The sequence below is a fragment of the Taudactylus pleione genome, unplaced genomic scaffold, assembly GCF_031769625.1.
Source record: "Taudactylus pleione unplaced genomic scaffold, aTauple2 ptg000126l, whole genome shotgun sequence".
In the NCBI taxonomy this organism is placed as follows: Eukaryota; Metazoa; Chordata; class Amphibia; order Anura; family Myobatrachidae; genus Taudactylus; species Taudactylus pleione.
Genome location: NW_028284528.1, coordinates 1,913,943 through 1,924,828, shown reverse-complemented (window position 1 = coordinate 1,924,828; position 10,886 = coordinate 1,913,943). Strand labels below are relative to the sequence as shown.

The window sequence follows — 10,886 nt, the reverse complement described above, 5'->3', positions numbered from 1 at the left end:
ATTAATATTCGCCACTTTAGAATATGTTAGTAGCAGAGAGGAAAAAAGTATAAAAGATTGATCAAAAAGGGGAGGGGTCGGTCAGTCGGGTTGAGCAGGAGAGATCGTAGGTCGTGAGAGTCGCGGGGCGCTGGGCTGTAAGTATAAACAGGGCTGACTGTCACCTTGGGAGTCTATGCTAGGCATTGCAAATAATCATTTTGTTACTGTTGCTGAACTAATGATTTTTCATGTTGTAAGTCTGCTTTGACAATAATACCATAATACATGTAGAATTGATTTGCTTTTAAGTAAAACATTGTCATTTATTTTAGAGTTGTTATTGGTGTGAATTATTCCATTTCTTCTTATAATAAGTAAGGTTTAAAAACAATATCCAAAACACCTCGCGATATCAGCACTAACATTAGGAAAGGTCACCACAGCTCACGGCCTAGGTCGCCGTATGTGAAAGGCAGCAAATAAATCTACAGCTATACTCAGTGGTGTAACTGGAAAGGTTGGCATGGTGGCACACTGGTTAGCTTTGCTGCATCATAGCTCTGGGATCAAGGTCTCAATTGTAACTAATTGAATTTAAAAATTATATTCTATATTTCAAGAAGTTGTTTGTTTTATTGTTCTGTGTAAGACATTAGTGCAAAATATTTGCAGAGTGTGTTTGACATTTGGGATCTGTGACTTTAAATGATCATATCAGCTTATTTCTGAGAATTTGGACTGACGTATATGCCTGCATGTAATGTTATCTAACACTAGACTAGTTAAATAGCACGCTGGAATTGTATTATGTTACGCAACTTTGTGATGAGAACATGGGCGCCGAGAGGAGGGGGGAGCGGGTACAGTTGATCCGATTCCGGGCTTGCATCGCCCCCTCCTCCCTGACAGCAGCTCAGCACACAGCTTGTGCTGGGCTGCAGTGCGAGACTGCTTGCGGCTTCTGCAGCACCTGGAGCAGTCTCCTATGCCTCTGGGGGGGGGCGATCACACTGATCGTGCCGCCCCCCCTGCTTAGCGCCGGGCTGGGGACTTACAGCGCCCCCCTCTCCAGCGCGCGGCGCTGCAAAAGTGATATCTTTTTTTTGTCAAAGGGGCATGGCCACGTCTCCTCCGATTAGGCCATGCCCCCTCCTTTACCCAGGCCCAGCCGGGCACTCTACAGCCCTGGATGAGATCTACGTGATGTTTCGCCCATGCGGCATCACTGGGGCTGCTGTACTGCTGTGACATTGTTGCTGACTGAAGGAAAACTGAAGTAAAAACCTTTATTTTGCTTCTAACCCTTTGGTGTGGTCATTATCAGTTATTATATCTTAATAACTGCCGGCTCTTCCATCGTCAACCATATATCGACCACCAGACACCAGTCATCAGATAGATTGAGAGCTCAGCACTGACAAGCGGGCATTTTTCTTGCTTAGGGGTACTAACCCTTAGGGAGAAATAAAGTGGATGGAGATAAAGTAGCAACCAATCTGCCCTAACTGTCATTTTACAGGCTGTGTTTGAAAATGACAGCTAGGAGCTGATTGGTTGGTACTTTATCTCTCTTCACTGTATCTCTCCATAAGGCTTAGGACATAGGACCTCATTCAGAGGCGGTCGTTCGGGAGTGATAGGTCGCACCCAAAGTGATCGAGAATATGCAAAACGAGCGCTCAGTCGCAATGCACATCGTAAGCGTGGAAACACCCACAACAATGAAAGCACACCTCCTATCTCTACGGCCTAATTCAGAGTCGGTCGCAGGCGGCAACCTACATCAGCACGATTAACACCTGTTGCATTGTTAATTGCCTACAAACATTGGTTGAGGCAGAAACCATCGCCAGCACTCGCAATGCTTAAGGTAGACCCTGGGCTACCCTTAGCTCTGCGAGCAGTAGCGTCGTTATTGCAACGAGATGACGTGTGTGATGACTCGCTCAGTAATATATGCACGCCCTTAAAACGCCCTTTTTAAGGTCAACCACGCCTGCGTGTGCAGCACCACACCCCCGTTCACAAGCACCTTCCCCTGTAACCACCCACAAACGGCACGAAATGTCAATCACAGCTACGACCTCATAGTGACAAGCGAGCAAGAGTATTGCGGTAGGGAAGACAGGCTTGCGCACGCGCACTGCCATGTACACGCATGTGCAGTTGAAAGAAACATTGCTCGCTACAACAAATCGCTCCGTGCGACCGCCTCTGAATAAGGTCCATAGACTCCACAGCCTGTCAAGTGACAGTTAGGAGCTTCTGTAAAGTGACAGTTAGGAGCTGACTGGTTGGTACTTTATCTCCCTCGACTTTATCTCTCTCCAACGCTTAGAAAATAGACCCCTTATTCTTGACCCCTGTGTGTTGATTCCAGTTTAGACTCTTCTGTTGGTAAGTTATATTGCTTGAAGTTTAAAAGAACCTGTATTTTTGGATAACCATTTTGGTTATTTATTACTTTAATTAAGTTATCTCCATGCATAGGAGTTCATTAAATACCTCATGTTTGTAAAATAAAATCTAATTATGTTACATTTGTGCACAAAATCAGACAAATCCCTAGGAGCACCTGTGTTATGGAAGGTCACTATCCACCATTTCTCATCACAAGAGGCAGAACTTATTGCCGTATTCCTGTCATTTTCACTCCTTTCTGGCTCTGACATCTAAGCTATTTGTATATACAGTACTTATAAGACATTGCTGAGTTTGCATTTCAATGTCCAGGGGAACTTTAATACGGCTACGAATTCCCAGGTGATGATCACACATTTGGTTTTGCTTATAAAATACAAACATGAAATAACACAGAGTACAAAGCAGCTTTGATTTCTTTATGTATTGGTTATATGATAGCAGCCCTCATCTGTGAGAGACAATGCGCTGCCGGGTGTTTGAGTAACAGGAAATAAAACAAATGAGTGAATCTGGGATCTGTGGCCACACGATGCAGGCAGTGACCTCTACGTAGTGTTCTTATTCAATGATGGTGACTGGAAATGAAAAGAAAGAAACATTTACAATCAGAGCAGCTCAGTCATTATAAAATCTCTCTCTCGTTATTGGATGTAAAGACAGGGCCTGCCGGAATCAGTATGAATTACCCGACAGCGGCTGGCCGGCATGGCTGAAAATCCTGATCGTCCCAAGGTAAATATTTACTAACCTAACCTCCCCCCCTAACCATAACCCTCCTTAGGGGTGCCTAACCCTAACCTTCCCCCCCAGTGCCTTACCCTAATCCCCCCTCTAAGTGCCTAAACCTAACTCCCCCTTCCCTGCCGCCTAAACCTAAGTCCCCCGGGGGGTGCCTAGCCCTAACCTTCCCCCGGGGGTGCCTAGCCCTTACCCTCCCTTTCCCCAGCCTATCCCTAACCTCCCGGGTAGCGTGCCTAAGCCTAAATCCCCCCCGGGGGTGCCTAACCCTAACCCTCCCCCCCCCCAGCCTAAACCTAACCTCCCAGGGGGGCGCCTAACCCTAAGTCCCCCCCGGGAACCCTAAACCTAACCCTCCCCCCCCCATGGCTGTCTGCAGCGGCGCCCGGCATCACTTCAACCGGGATGCCGGGCGCCGGTCTCCCGGCGTTGGTAAAATGACCAGCGTCTAGATTTAGACACCTGTCATTTAACCCTCGCCGGGATAAAGCAGTCTGGAAGCCGGCTGTCGGGATTACGTCCGCCGGCTTCCCATATGCACACCGGCCTGCCCATCCTTAATATATATACAGCAGTATAAATGAAGAGGACACAGTCTGAGATGCTCTGTCAGTCAATCATTATATATATGAGTCTGTGCAAGTGCAAGCAGCTCAGTACACGTCAGTGGTACACGTGTAACATAAACAGAAATATAATACTTCCTTACAATTAATGCTGAATGATATAGTAAGTAGAAAGCAGTAGTTGTATATACCCTGTACTGCGCTGCAGAAACTATGCAGCATCTTACAAACAAAAGATAATAATCACTGTGATCTACTGTAACCCAGTATCATGAATGTCTGCAAATATGTGAACAAATGAATTTGCACAATTTAATGTGCTCTGATTCGTTGTAATTACTGGAAACATCTCAATTTGAGCTCATTTATTCTGTGAATGAAATTAATGATGGGAAGAAGTAGAAAGGAGAAGAAATAAAAGAAGAACAAAGAAGAAGAAAGAAGATGAAGATGACGATATCAGTGCGGCAATTGGTTTAGACGCTAAACATCAAAATGTTACAATTGTTAATTATCAAAACCTACCAATGCCATCCAAAGTCTACTCTTCCCCTGCATGTCCTATGGCACATTTTCTAGATTCATTTAGCAAAAATTGTAATTATATACATATTATTACATAATAAATATACAGAGATGACATGATGTTGAATGTCTCTTATGCAGTAAGAGTGGGTTATACTGTATTTACTAAAACTTCCAAAACGGAAATGTGGAGAATGTAGCCCAGCAGCCAATCAGATTCTAGCACTCAACTCTAGAGTGCATTAGATAAATGATAGCCGGAACATGATTGGTTGATATGGGCCCAAACTGCACATAGGCTGTAGAGAGTTATCTGGGGCCTGCATTACCGTCTGTTATGTCTGGGTAGAAACACCAGGGGGCATCAGGTGTATTAGAGTCGAAGCAGCATCCTTTCTGGTGACACTTGTCCATGTCAATGCCGGGGTACCCGCAGTTCACCCTGGTTTTGGCTGTCACCGCGCACTGGATTTTCTCTGCACAAAGTAAAAATAGGCATTGTGAATTTAGTTATTTTTCTTTTATAATCTACAAGGACTGAATTATATAATCTGCAAGGATAGGGTTTTATAAGGTACTAGGTTGGACAGATTTGAAGTCATTAAACAGGAAACAGATAACTGGTCCCCCAACTAGAGAGACATGTGTAGTCTGGTTCTGCCATACATTATTGGACATCAGCTAATATTTATTAATCCACTTGGGGAGATGTATCGAGCCTTGGAGAGAAATAAAGTGGAAAACTAATCAGCTTCATGGTCTATAAAATGACAGCTAGACACTGATTGGTTACTTTAGGAAACTGCCCCACTGTATCTTTCTCCAAGACTTGATACATCTCCCCCCAAATAATAGAGCACTTACCTTCCTTAATCTGAGGCTTGAAGCACCAGGGTACACCAGGCACACTACTATCAAAACAGCATCCGTTCTCCATGCACTGGTCAGGGGAAACACCAGGAGGACCACAGTTAACCCTCGACTTTGGTTCTACAGCAACGCAGTCATGTTCCACTGGTATGAAAAACAAAATGCAAATTGGAATTAAATTGACACCATACAGGACCATAAACCCATTTCTTTTAAATTATGGAGAAAAATGTGCCCTAACATTAGGAAAGGTCACCACAGCTCACGGCTTAGGTCGCCGTATGTGGAAGACAGCAAATAAATCTACAGCTATACTCAGTGGTGTAACTGGCAAAGGCTGGCATGGTGGCACAATGGTTAGCTTTGCTGCATCATAGCTCTGAGATCAAGGTCTCAATTGTAACCAGGGTCATACTGGATATGTGTGGAGTTTGTACGTTCTCAACAGGTTTGTGTGGTTTAACTTTTCCTGTGGGTGCTACGGTTTCCCTACCACAGTCCAAAACAGGGTAATTGGCTTTTGACAAAATGGAACCTAAGAATTGTGTGGGAGGGAAATTAGAATGTAAGCTCCAATGGTGCAGGAACTGCTGAGAATGATTACAGCACTGCATAATGTGATTGGCACTGCATAATGTGATTGGCACTGTATAATGTGATTGGCACTGCATAATGTGATTGGCACTGTATAATGTGATTGGCACTGCATAATGTGATTGGCACTGTATAAAGAATGGTGACATTTTGCCCATCCACTAAATTCATTTTCCGATCAGTTCCAACCCCCAATACCGAATCTGCCAGGTCCTACATCAGCCCCATGGCGGGCTACTAAGAATATATTTATACTCCTTTCTTCTTGCTTATGATCACTTTAAAAAGAGATTCATCTTTATGGTGTTGATGGGATTAGCGTCCATCTGATTGCCCAGCGTTACCTTACAGACAGATCTATTGGCAATATATCTGGTATAGACCGGCATTGCCGCAGTCTCGTCTCCTTCCACATGAGGGGTTTTGTAGCTGTTTGTACTTCTCTGCGTCCTCCCACTAAGGGTTACCTGCTGCAATGACGGGCTGATAGCACCACACAACTTGGGGAATGCTGGAGTCGAAACAGCAGCCTCTGTCTGTGCACAGCTGCTCGGAGATTCCTGGATAGCCGCAGTTGACTCTGGTCTTGGGATCAGCTGGGTTACATTCTTTGGCTATACGTTTAGAAACGAAAAAGGAATTAGCAGGCCCCATGTCCTTATTCTGTACGTTCTGATAACCGCGCAGAATGACTTCTCCTAAACATAAATCTATTTGTCTATGCTTATTGGATTTGTTGTAATACCTGCACAGTATTATCAGTATCATGTATTATCAGTTATTCATACAGCGCATACATATGCCGCTGCGCTTGTCTATCATTGGATAAACTTCTCAGTATTCTCAGGGGCATATACAATTGGGCGTGAGGTTTAGCGAGTTAAAAACCTTGCACACCTCACACCCAATTCCAGAATACCGCGGGTATGCGCGCTCCTTCTACCTGCGGTGTTCAATTAAAATAATAGTGGTCACGGGGTTTTCAGCTCTGAAAACCCAGTGCCGCGTAAATTTTTTTTTTTTTTTTAAAATACACCTACCTGGCAGGGGGTCTCCACGGCTCCTAGTGGCTTCCCCTCTCTCTTCTTACTGGAGAGGGGGCTGCTGGGAGTCCCAGGGGCTGATGGGAGGAGCAAGGGCTGCTGGGAGATGTAGTTCTCCCAGCGCCTTTTCCGGGGGGGCCACACACACTGCGCCGGGGGTCACACGCAAACACACTTACCTACACCACACACACACACTCACTCATACACACTTACATACACCACACACACTGACATACTCACCCTGCTGCAGAAGAGTCGGCTCCCGACGCTGGATGCAGAAGAAGATGCAGAAGTCAGCGCTTCGGAAGGTGAGTCATTAAGGACTAATTAAGCTAATTGGATACTTCCAATTGCTTAATTAGTCCTCAGGGGGGGTGCCGCGGGGGTGTCAGAGCAAGTCCCGGTGTTTTTTCCTAAAATCATTGATTATAGGAAAAATCACGCTTGCTCAGGAGGTGCGTGAAAAAAACCCACGCACCTAATAGAATAGCAAAAAACCCGGACATGCAGGATAAACCTTGCAGGTGCAGGTTTTTTGCTATTCTCACACACAATTGGATATGCCCCTTAGTCTGTATGTATAGAAGACATCACAGTAGCACTTCCCTTTTCAATACATTAGATGTAATTCTCAGTGGGCAGGACGCATCCCGCCGATGATCGCACGCATACTGGCATTTAGTAATGCTGTATGCATGTACATTTAAGCAAAGGACAGCTCTCCCTATAAGAGCTGTCCTTTGTGGTCTGGAGACTTCCAGGTTTATGTCCCGGGAGTGCCCCTGCTTATGCGCGAACCACAGGGGACCCTGGGAGGGATCCCATTGGATCCCTCTCTGGGAAAGCTCCGAAAAGAAGCCCATAGACATCTATAGATTGCGTTGCCTATGGGCCCAAGCTCTGAAAAGTTTTGCTTTCCGGAGCTTGGGGCATATGGCAAAATGCCGTCAAGCCTCCAAAAAACTGCATTTTCGGAGGTTTGAGTACAGTTTTAGCATTGATGCATCCCACCCCCCAGTGTATGGACTCATTCTGTCCTATCAGTCTGGACATCTGGTGAACTACAGTACTTAATACCAGTTATGATCTCATGCATGCAAACTCTCTGTCGTCCTTGTCAGTTGTCTGTCACTGTCTCGTCTGACGCTGATTTTTTTCTGTATGTTATATATCATTTGTTCTAATTGTATCCCTGCATTTATTATTCTGCTCATCTGTACTCTATAGCGATTATGTATACAGTTTTCTAGTCTGTCATTTATGATTTCTCCTACCCAGCCTGTGGTATGAGTGTAATGTTAGTACTTATGCTGTGGTTAGGTGTTCGTATTCTACCCTATCTGTGTCACCCCTGTCTGTCTCCCCCCCCTATAGAATGTAAGCTCTCACGAGCAGGGCCCTCTTCCCTTATGTGCTTTTCCTGCCCTCACTCATACGATCATCTACTCAAAACTCTCCACAAGGGCACCTAACACTTGGTAGCTGACGTCCTGCTGCTTTTTGGAGTGTTATGATCGCTGCAGCAATGTTTATTCACCATGTACTTATTCTGTATTGTCTTGTACTGTAAGTCGCTGTTTTACGAGTTTGCTCATTTGTTAATATACTGTGTAAGGCGCTGTGGAACCCTTGTGGCGCCATATAAATAAAGGATAATAATAATAATTGTACTTATGCCCTGTAAGTCTGTTATTTTCTTATGTTTTTATGTTTTCTCCTCTGAACGGCGCTGCGGACACACTGCTGCGCCTTACATATAAAAGACAATTATAATAATGATGTAATGTATATAACACCTTGGCATCCTCTCTGTGTCCCTCCACTCTGATTAAATGTTTCATGCAACATGGTATAGAAAAATATTCCAATAATTGTATTTAAAATGAAGCCATTTAATTGTAGAAGGTCGTTATTATTTTTATGTCACTCACCTTGAAATCTCCAAGAATTGTAACACCAGATACTGTCGCTCACAGAATCATCAAAGCAGCAATTTTGCTTCGTACATTCCTCCGCGGTGATCCCAGCGTGGCCGCAATTATCCCTTAATTTTGGCTGGACTCCGCACTTGTCTGTTTATAGGTTAGGTAAACACAGAAACAAATGTAAGTTGTATGTAGAAACATTGGATCTTGGACTTAATTCATGACGGATCGCTATTGCGTAGCGATCGCAGCTCCTTAAGCGCACGCAGGTCTGCTGTGAAAATATGCTAATGATTGCTATCGCAATGCTATCGCAAGCCAACATAACGACGCCCACTTCCCCTTACTCACATCCGTAATACATTGCAAATCTGCAAAACCATTGGTACCATCAAGTAACATCTGAGCCTCACGCACAATTGCACAAGGTCAGACATTACTCTGGAATTGCTAACCCCGTCGCACGCAGTGAGAGCTCAAGCTGCGTACGGGATCGCAGTGACTAATTTATGCACGCCCCTGTAATAGCGTTCAAATGCACTGGCACGTCTGCATTTCGCCAACCACCCCCCGTCACCACCCCCAGACGCTCACTTCCTGACAGTCACTCTATGATGGATCTTCGTGGTCTCTGTGATCGCATTCTGATTGCAGTGGAGCCTTCGTGCACGCGCAATGCAATGTATATGCATGCGCAGTACGCAACAATCGGCAGTCTGCGTGCGTAATCCGTAATTAATCAGGCTCCTTGTCTCAGAGTCTGACTCAGTGATGTGCGCAACTCACACGGTGGATGGGTCTTTGGACGCAGCGGCTGTGTGCAACAATATGTAACAGCAGCAGGATGGGTCTGTAACATAAAGACACTCGCTGCCGGCTTTTGTGATCTGCTGCTGAGTTCGAAGACGCAGCGTCGAATCATCTGCGTGCACATCAATCATCTGATCAGGTTACTCAGGATGTGTTTCAAGCATTCGGGACCAGTGAAGCTGCAACCGAGGACGCAGCCAATGGCCGCGACACGCACAGAAAATGCTGCCGACATGCCCGTTTTCTGTAACACTGACCTTTGCCCCCAAATGGCCACAGCATGCCAATCATGCTGTGCCTTAGATGGTGCTCCTACCTTCATCACAGTACAGATCGCTAAACATCATTGTGTTTGCGTACAGTAGTGAATCAGTTCCTTAATCAGCACACACAGTTCCTTTAGACTTACAGCACTATCCCTGCAAAGAGAGTCTTAAAGCAATCACGCTATTGTTTTTTCTTAAAGCAGCAATCTCATTACCATATGTCCCTGGTTTCTTTCTTCTGGCTGATTTATAATTCTGCAATGTTTGATTACCATGGCAACAACAGTCACATGGCACAAAGGGGTCTATTTACTAAGCTGTGTTAGGAGATAAAGTGAACAGTGATAAGGTACCAGCCAATCAGCTCCTAACTGCCATTTTTCAAACACAGCCTGTGACATGGCAGTTAGGAGCTGATTGGCTGGTACCTTATCACCGTTCACTTTATCTCCTAACACAGCTTAGTAAATAGGCCCCAAAATCTTATAAGCAGAGGAGCTTTGTAATGCCCCTCTGAGCTCAATCTACACTGTGCACTGTAAGATCTCCCCATCCTACTCCCCCTCTACCATCACAGGACAAGCTTTTGTAACTAGTTTATTTATTAAAAATGTATAGATAAAATAAATAGGTATAAAAATAGTATCTAAATCTTCCCAAAGATATAATTTGCTGACTACTGTTAAGAATTTAGCCTCATTTATATTCATAATATATTACTAATACTAACATAATAATAACATAATAATATAGCATTTATCAGATCTTAATGCTGTATAATTGCAGTGCACAAACTATTGTCTATTATCTGTGCAAATCTATAGACGAGCAGTTCTTATGGGACCATGGAAGCAGGACACTTACACTCGATAGGTACGTATGCTTGAGTCCCTAGTATAAGGACAGCAGCCACCCAGCAGAAGGCGTGAAGTTCCATTGCTGTCCTCCTTGGCAGTCGGGTTGGAAGTGTACTGCTCTGCCGATGGAGGTCACTTTATATCTGGGATTTGTTTGCCTAATTGGCAGCGATAACAATTTTTTTTTCGCTATGTGTAAAGCACACAGGCTTGATAATATTTGCTGTGTTGATGATTTGGATATGAAGCTTTGTCAAAGGATTATGTGACAAATATTACGTGG

The 10,886-nt window shown here is 44.5% G+C and overlaps 1 protein-coding gene across 1 annotated transcript; it reads right to left on the bottom strand.

The window, feature by feature from the left end:
• Positions 1–2,964: 2,964 nt before the first annotated feature.
• Positions 2,965–10,683, bottom strand: LOC148523883 (uncharacterized). Its single transcript, XM_088472563.1, has 6 exons — positions 10,611–10,683; positions 8,677–8,817; positions 6,167–6,313; positions 5,100–5,249; positions 4,565–4,711; positions 2,965–2,981 (listed from the first exon to the last, which is right to left on the bottom strand). The coding sequence occupies exons 1-6, from the start codon at positions 10,681–10,683 to the stop codon at positions 2,965–2,967; spliced, it is 675 nt and encodes a 224-aa protein (XP_088328689.1).
• Positions 10,684–10,886: the final 203 nt, after the last annotated feature.

Coding starts and splice junctions, on each gene's coding strand:
- LOC148523883 (XM_088472563.1), bottom strand. CDS start 10,683: ATGGAACTTCACGCCTTCTGCTGGGTGGCTGCTGTCCTTATACTAGGG. Junction 6,314..8,676: donor CAATTCTTGGAGATTTCAAG/GTGAGTGACATA, acceptor CTAAACGTATAG/CCAAAGAATGTAACCCAGCT. Junction 5,250..6,166: donor TCAGCCCGTCATTGCAGCAG/GTAACCCTTAGT, acceptor TTTTCATACCAG/TGGAACATGACTGCGTTGCT.